The sequence below is a fragment of the Leptopilina heterotoma genome, unplaced genomic scaffold (assembly GCF_015476425.1).
Source record: "Leptopilina heterotoma isolate Lh14 unplaced genomic scaffold, ASM1547642v1 Lhet_296, whole genome shotgun sequence".
Taxonomy (NCBI): Eukaryota; Metazoa; Arthropoda; class Insecta; order Hymenoptera; family Figitidae; genus Leptopilina; species Leptopilina heterotoma.
The window spans coordinates 364,295-372,630 of record NW_025111000.1 but is presented as its reverse complement, the minus strand read 5'-3'; the positions used below and the strand labels follow the sequence as shown (position 1 = coordinate 372,630).

The window sequence follows — 8,336 nt, the reverse complement described above, 5'->3', positions numbered from 1 at the left end:
TACCACAGGAATTTTTAAAGATGCATGTTGAGCAACGAGATTACCCTACTAAAAATAAAATCAGGAATGGTCAGACAAATGGTCAGGCCGCCTGACCACTTTAATCCAGTTTTCTTACGATTCTGGATGGATCTTGTCAGAAATCTATCACAACTGATCAGGAGGAAGTTTAAAGTGGTCACAAGTTTGCTACTATCCCCTCCTCTTTGTTGACCACGCCCATAATTGGTGACTATTTGAGACCATTTGTATCTCATTTTTGACCATATTTTTAAGCCACTTCTGTTTTATTTATTTAAACAATATGCAAAAAGTTGCAACAAATAAATTTAAAAAAATATATTTTATTAATTAATATTAGTTTGTTTAGATACGGAACAACTTGAAACTAATTCCCGGAATTAAATTAAAATTTTGACCCTACGGGGATCGAACCCCGACGCATGACCTAACCTAGTGCCTAAACTAACTGCCCTAACGACTGCGACTACCGACCCGACTTACATATTTCTGGATTCAACTGTCTATATAAAGAGCAACTGTAAAATAGTAAAATTCAATTACCAATATTATCAATAAATCAGAATAAACTGTTAAATAATTTTTATTAATTAATTATATTTCAATTTAGTCATAATAGGTTATGTGAATTAATAAAAATTAACATTATTAATTGAATCAATAATAAATTAAGTCTTAACTTTACAATTTGGAATGTTTCATAAACTATAATACGAATACAGATTAATAATAATTATTATTATATCTGCATTTAAAATGAATTTAGTATTTAATATTAATTTAATTTAACATTATAATTTATAATAATAATGAATTATTAATGCAATATTGAAATTTTTATAAATTTTAAATTTAAATTATTAATAATCATTATAGTAAGAAATTATTCTATTAATGATTAATAATAATTTAAATATAACTGTATTTCAGTTATAATGCAAATACTTCTCATAATGAGTACTGACTGGTATAGTAAATTACTAATATTATGAAACAAAATTTATTATTAATTAACTATATTAAATAATTACAAGTAAATATACATATATTAAATTAATATATTATAAATATGGGACATTCCACGTCAACACGGACAGAGCTCTAAACAAAAATTGCTTTGATGGATTTAAACGTTCTAGGGCTTAAAAGATTTCTACGTTCATGTACTTTAAGATGCCGATGGGCGTTTTTTGCAAAATTCCATTTCCGATGCCAATAGAACTGTCAAAAGTCAAAAGGTCCAAAAATCTCAAAATACTTTTATAAATTAAAAGCAAAAAACGAGGTAAATTATTCTGTAACTCATTCTTTATCAGTTTTTAGGGTTCCCGAATATAAATCTAAAGTTTTTTTTTTAAAATCCAAAATGGCGAATTCAATATGGCGGACGAAATTCAAATTTGATCAGATTCGATTAAAACTTGTTACTCGGGGGTTTTTAGGGTCGCTGATTACGAATCTGAAGTCACTTTTTAAAAATTCAAAATGGCGGATCCAATATGGCGGAAAAAATTTTCAAATTTGATCCGATTCCCTTAAAACGTGTTACTCGGGGGCTTTTGGGATCGCAGATTATGAATATGAAGTTACTTTGTAGAAATTCAAAATGGCGGATCAAATTTTTTAATTTGATCAGATTTAATTAAAAAGTGTTACTCAGTGGTTTTTAGCGTATCTGATTATGAATTTGAAGTCTCAAACACAAAGTAACTTCATATTCATAATCTGCGACCCCAAAAGCCCCCGAGTAACACGTTTTAAGGGAATCAGATCAAATTTAAAAAATTTTCCGCCATATTGGATCCGCCATTTTGAATTTTTAAAAAGTGACTTCAGATTCGTAATCAGCGACCCTAAAAACCCCCGAGTAACAAGTTTTAATCGAATCTGATCAAATTTGAATTTTGTCCGCCATATTGAATTCGCCATTTTGGATTTTTAAAAAAAAACTTTAGATTTATATTCGGGAACTCTAAAAACTGATAAAGAATGAGTTACAGAATAATTTACCTCGTTTTTTGCTTTTAATTCATAAAAGTATTTTGAGATTTTTGGACCTTTTGACTTTTGATAGTTCTATTGGCATCGGAAATGGAATTTTGCAAAAAACGCCCATCGGCATCTTAAAGTACATGAACGTAGAAATCTTTTAAGCCCTAGAACGTTTAAATCCATCAAAGCAATTTTTGTTTAGAGCTCTGTCCGTGTTGACGTGGAATGTCCCATATACATTAAATAAATATATTAAATAATGTTAAAATAATGGTCCGAATGTTTTGATTTATTTACCTACTTTTGCTGTATAATTAATTCAATAATTATACCAATTTGAAAAATGAGAACCTTTGTTAAGTTAAAAGAACAATTTTTATAATAGAATAATGTATTCTGAAATGTAAAAAATAAATTTGAAAGATTTTATATGAATATATAAATTTTCATGAGACTTTACCAAAATTAGAAAGATGTACCAAAATTTTTATAGGTTATGTGTTCACACATTTCAGAAATAGTCAAGAATTTCAGAAATGGTCACAGCTTCGAAAATGGTGGAAGTAAAGTGGGAGGAGCTTGGAAAGTATTTGGTTAGGAATGGTGAGAAACGTTCGAAAACGTCAGAAGTGGTGAGACTGTTCAGGAATGTTCAGAAATTGTGACCATTCATGACGATTCCTGATTTTATTTTTAGTAGGGTAACAGAATGGTCAACACAGGGTAGAAATTTGGAATAAGGACTTTTTTCCTTTAATCTACTCTGAAAAGAATTGTGCTTACCAGTCATCACTGCAGCGTTATCAGTGGCTAAACCTGCGATATTTTTTAAAGGAATTTGCTTTTGTTCTAAAACTTTTTCAAAGGTTGTAAACAAAGCAGAAGAAGAACAATCACTTAAATCTAAATTAATTTGTTGCAGTAACTCTACTCTGATTTGAAATGTTGAGGGTTCTACATATCTAACTAAAACTGGTAACCATTTCTCATTGCAAATGTCGCTGGCCTCATCTACATATACTGAAAAAGGGGTTTCTTTTAAAACATTAGCAATTCGATTTTCCTCGACTTTGCAAAGAACATTATTTGCAATAGCAGTCATTTTAGTACGACCTAATTTTACTGCTTTTAGTAAGAGAGGATCCATATCCTTGAAAATCTGAATTACTTCTGAAAACACTTTAAATGGTATGTTATGTTCTACAAATAACGCAGTTATTCTGATTTTAGATTCTTTCACTTTTTTATTAAAAGTCAAAGAATCATCGGAATCTATAATAAATGTGTTATTCGAAGACGGAACTTCTGAATTTTGTACAAAATCGACGTTTTTATGATCAGTTACTGCAACTTCCTGATCACCATCTGAATGGTTAGTTAGAGTAGCCTCTTCATTCCAAATTAAATCAATTCCGAAAGATTTCGATTTTTCCAAAAATTTAAGATTTGTTTGATGCATAGAAGAAGACTCATGTCTTTTAATATTTGCCTTTCCACAAATCATTACTTTAGAACAAATTTTACACTGATACTTTGTTTTATTGGCTACTCTAATTAACCATTCTCTCCATGAAGGAAATTCGTCAAACCAAGATTCCTGAAAATATGTAGGTGTTTTCTTGATTTTTTTTGGCGGCTCTCCTTCATTTTGAGACAAAGAATCACACATTGTGACAGTGCTACTTGCATTTGGATCCATATTTCAATATGGAAATGCCTGAAGAATATCGAAAATATTTTTTCAAAAACTTACCTAGCGCAAAAACAAATTGAATTATCCTCAAAAAACTACACCGATCTCACTACAATAAAAGAACACTCTAGAAGGACTAAAACTGAACAAACCTAACCTGCACTCTTGAAACTTAGCTTTCTTTTCCGCAGCGCGGAAGGAAAAAAGACACCACCAAAACCCACTTGATTCTAACCGATCCGTTTTTCAAAGTATAAAATAAATCACAAGAAGAATAAAAAGAATATAAAACCTCACACAAAAATGAACAACAATGACCGTTGAACTTATTAATATTTATCGAATCGTGTAAAATGCTCTACGTCGCGTTTGGATGCCAGTAGCGGGCCTAATGAGAGCCATCGCCGTTTCCCGCAGTAGTCAGAAAAAACAAAAGACTGCGTCAAAACATATGTGTATATATGGGCAATTCCACGTGAAATTTTCCTATGACATTTTAAAAGTAGCATGATTTATATTCATTCTTTAATTATTTATTTATTTATACCTAATAATTTGCAGAAAATTTTCCCATAAGTCCCGAGATAAAATGAATAGAAATTATAAACAAGTTGTTCATTTTATGACCATTTAGCTTCCTCAATATATAAAAATTGCGGTTTTGCAAACTTTTGAAAAATTATGTACAAAAGGGTTCGTCCAGAAGATTTGTTAAAAATAAAATTATATAAATCATTTATAAGTTGTTGTATAAATATTTGGTGAAATTTACACTTTCATTTGCCAATTGCTTCTATTTTATGATAGAATAATCATTTCAAAATATTAATATTAATATTAAATTAATTATGAAAAAAATACAAAATTTAAATTTTTTGTGAAAAAGAAAAATATTTATTAATTTTATAAATTTTGATAAAATATATACTTTGTATACATCAATCGATTCGTTTTCTTGCCAGGAATGTAATTTTGAGAATAATTAATAAAAATATTAACGAATAAAAAAATTATTTCAGTAAATACAAAAAAAAAATTTTCTGAATTTTAAAAAAATTGTATAAAAAAAAATTTTGTAGATATTTTTGAAAATCCTTGTGTCAGATTTCAGGTATTAATGACTGCAATAAACCTGCAAAATTTCAGGACAATCCATCAAAATTTGTCTGAGATAATTTGTACACAATTTTTGTGACATACACACACACATACACACATACACACACATACACACACACATACATCTGGACGTTTGCTCATAATTGAATATACATATGTTCTAGATGAAAATGAGTCCATATAAACTTGTTTTGAAAAATTGAAAATCGTCACCAATGCAAAGCTTCCTCATGAGGAAGCAAAAACAAAAATTGTTAAATAAGTAGAAGAAAAAAACTTTCGATTTTATTAAACAATATTTTATACATAGAGATTTCTTCTCTAAAAGAAAAGTGAAATTTCATTTATATGAAATTTTTTAGGATTTTTTTAATATTGATATTTTTTAATTATTAATTAATTTTTTTAAATAAAAAAGAGTGCAACAAATTTTTAATTAATTTCTTAATATAAATACTAATTAAAAATATTTTTAAAACTAAACAATACTTTATATTTTTCAACATTTTGTTAATTTTTGAATTAATAATTATTAAAAATGTTATAAAAAACAAAAAATCAATTACAATTTAAAACACTAAATAATACTATTTTAATATTAATTTTTATTTAATTTACGAGAGGCAGAGACGTCATTTTCGATGCTTAAAGACGCCAAAACTCCAAAAGGGAATCGTTTAGGGGTCGAAACTCTTAATTCTATTTTAGTTATTCAATCTGTATTAAAATCACAAAATGAAACCGCGAAAACAATGCAAATTTCGAGAACTCATTTAGAATTAATGGGAGATGACATTTATAAATTTAATGTCGTTAATAATAGAGAAGTAAGATCCTACATAACAAAAGGATATCCATGGGATATTCCTGGGATATCCCACGGGATGTCGGGATATTTTGGAGATATCCCTAGGATATCACATACATCCCTGGGATATCACTTGGATATCCAAATTTCCGTCTCGTAGGTAACCCGCACTGGATATCCCAGGGATATCTTATGCGAGATTTGTCTCCCAGGATTTCGTATACGAGATACCCTACGCGGGATATCTGTGGGATATCCCACATGGAATATAATAAAATTTAGCTGGAAATTTCGAAATCAAATTAAGCTTTATAAATTTTCCAAGCAAACAAAATGATTAAATACACAATTATAGTCATAATAATATTTTATTATTAAATTCTCTTTTAAATAAAAAAGCATTTATATTTTTACATCTCAAAACAAGTTATTTATATATCATCTAGTATCTCTAAGAAAACTTAGTTCTAGTATTTACACCTTTAAAACACATTAACATTATGTTATTGTAGATAAACTTTCAATTAAAAATATAATTAAATAACATTTTTAAATTATTTCAGTCTGAACTCACGAATCTGTCAAACGATTAATTAAAAAATGTTTGAAAGAATTTTTTTATCACTCTGAAATTGAAACAAGTGTTTTACACTTATAGTATAGTTAATTCTCGACAGGTTTATCGGATTGAATCTTAATAGTCGGAGAATTTGTGCCATGATTAGATGAATCTGAGATATTCATTGAATTTTGAAAGTTTATTTCGGTATCCATATGGGGATCATCACTTTCTCCTTCAGTGTCGCTCAAATTAATGGAAAGTCGCTCTTGGTCTGATGCATAAAGATTTTCGCCATCATGCTCACCGTCCTCATCAGGCTTATTGTTTTCTGACTCTCGAAGGTGTCTAGCAGGTGCCTGGCGAAGCCAATGTTTGATAGCTTCTATCACCTCAAGTTCTTTGACTCGACATGATTGGCGAACGGTTTCTATAAGGTTTAATAAAAATTTTGTAAACAAATTTAATTAAAATTTTTATTACAAAAATAATTGATAGATAAATTTTTAATCAGAAAGTCATATTTTGATCCAAGTTTATTTAATTTTCATTAAGATTAAAAATAATTATTATCGTTTTCCTCTTCTTCAATATATTAAAGATAAAGATATAAAAAACGTATGTATTGACTTATATAAAGTATGAATAATTATGTGTAATGAATTATTGCTTACCCATTATTACTGTAGTTAAATGTAGATCTGAGAACTTTAATTTATTTTTTAGTCCCAACCAATTAAATAAACTTCCAATTGCGTTGGTAAAAGCATATTTTATGACTGTATACGTAGTTTCCTTCACATGTCTCCCTCCAAAACCACCGAAGAAAGAAATCTAAACAATAAAAATTATTGGTCCAAATACTGAGAAGATAACAAGTGTCAATAAATTTTTTTTAATATTTAAGAACAATTACCTAGACAAAAAAAAGTTTTGATAATTTCAAAAAAACAAAAACAATAGATTTACCCGTAAAACTGAAATGAAATTATAATCAGAAAGATTAAGAAAGACTCATCAATAATTTTTGATGAAAGAAATATAATTTATATTGATAATTTAACGTAATAGAAGATATAATTATTTAAATTTTTATTAATGACAAGTTTTAACGTCGTAAAAAATGTGAATTTTTTATAGTTTAATATAATTAACTATTTAAAATATTTTTTTAAAGTGAAATTTTAATTATCAAAAAGCTACATACCAATTTTTTAAATTTTAATAATAAAAAATAAAACGTATTTTTGTTTATAAAAAATAATAAAGAATTATTAATGTTAAAAAACGAGACATACACTTTGAAAATAAATATTATTCTAGATAATAATAAAATTAATTTAAAAAAACCTGAACTTGAAAGAGTTATTACGAATGAGGGAAATAGATTAGAGAATAAAACTCACCATATCATTTCTGTATTCTGGTAATGTAAGGTTGTCTTCGATTTTTTGTAAATTATCTAATGTTGCGACTGGAAATTGTGAGCGAAACTGACTTCACCGATCCTTTTTCACATGTTTTTGAATTACTTCTGATTGACACTCTAAAAATCGTTCATTGAAAATGGCACTTTCAGAATGCTTTTCATGAAGTTCATCAATTTTTTCGTTTTAAATGTTTAACATGAATTTTATGTCACTTAAAGACTTAGCGACATTTTTTCGAAATGCTTGATCTATGAAATAAAAAAGAATGAAATGAAAAAATGAAAAATGTATATATTGGATTTTAAATAATTTTGCTTACCATCAGACCAAGAAGTAGTTTTTGCTCGCTTTGGACTGTTCTCGAAAACATTGTTTTTCTTTGGAGAGTAATCATTTGCTTTTGATTTTGTGGAAGATTTTGTGGAAGGCGACTGAACTACTTTTGCACTATTTTCATTGTCAGTTAATCCAAGAGGTGGTTTTGGAAAAAGAGTTAATGTTTTTTTAACTTTTAAAGGACATGTAATCTCGTTTGATAATTTTTTCGTCGATCTTACATGCAAATTGCTGTTAAGATTTTTTGATTTTTTTAATTTCCTCTTTTTCTTTGACTCATAATCGGTATTTACATCTGACTCGTTTTCATAAGCTTTTAATTTTTCCAGTCCCCGCTCAAATGTCCCTAAAATGGAATTTTGTTTAATTGTAGTTATA

The 8,336-nt window shown here is 27.9% G+C and overlaps 1 protein-coding gene across 1 annotated transcript; it reads right to left on the bottom strand.

Annotated features, from left to right (window-relative positions):
* Window positions 1–6,265: 6,265 nt before the first annotated feature.
* On the bottom strand, window positions 6,266–8,079 carry LOC122504402. The gene is made up of 4 exons (XM_043615502.1): window positions 7,942–8,079; window positions 7,599–7,870; window positions 6,867–7,026; window positions 6,266–6,622 (listed from the first exon to the last, which is right to left on the bottom strand). Exons 2-4 carry the CDS (start codon window positions 7,599–7,601, stop codon window positions 6,297–6,299), a joined length of 489 nt encoding a protein of 162 aa, XP_043471437.1. The 5' UTR covers window positions 7,602–7,870; window positions 7,942–8,079; the 3' UTR covers window positions 6,266–6,296.
* Window positions 8,080–8,336: the final 257 nt, after the last annotated feature.

What these genes read in the sequence shown, in the direction of transcription:
- LOC122504402 (XM_043615502.1), bottom strand. An exon ending in TTTAACTACAGTAATAATGG is followed by an intron (nt 6,623 to 6,866) that starts GTAAGCAATAAT and finishes TAAACCTTATAG; the next exon opens with AAACCGTTCGCCAATCATGT.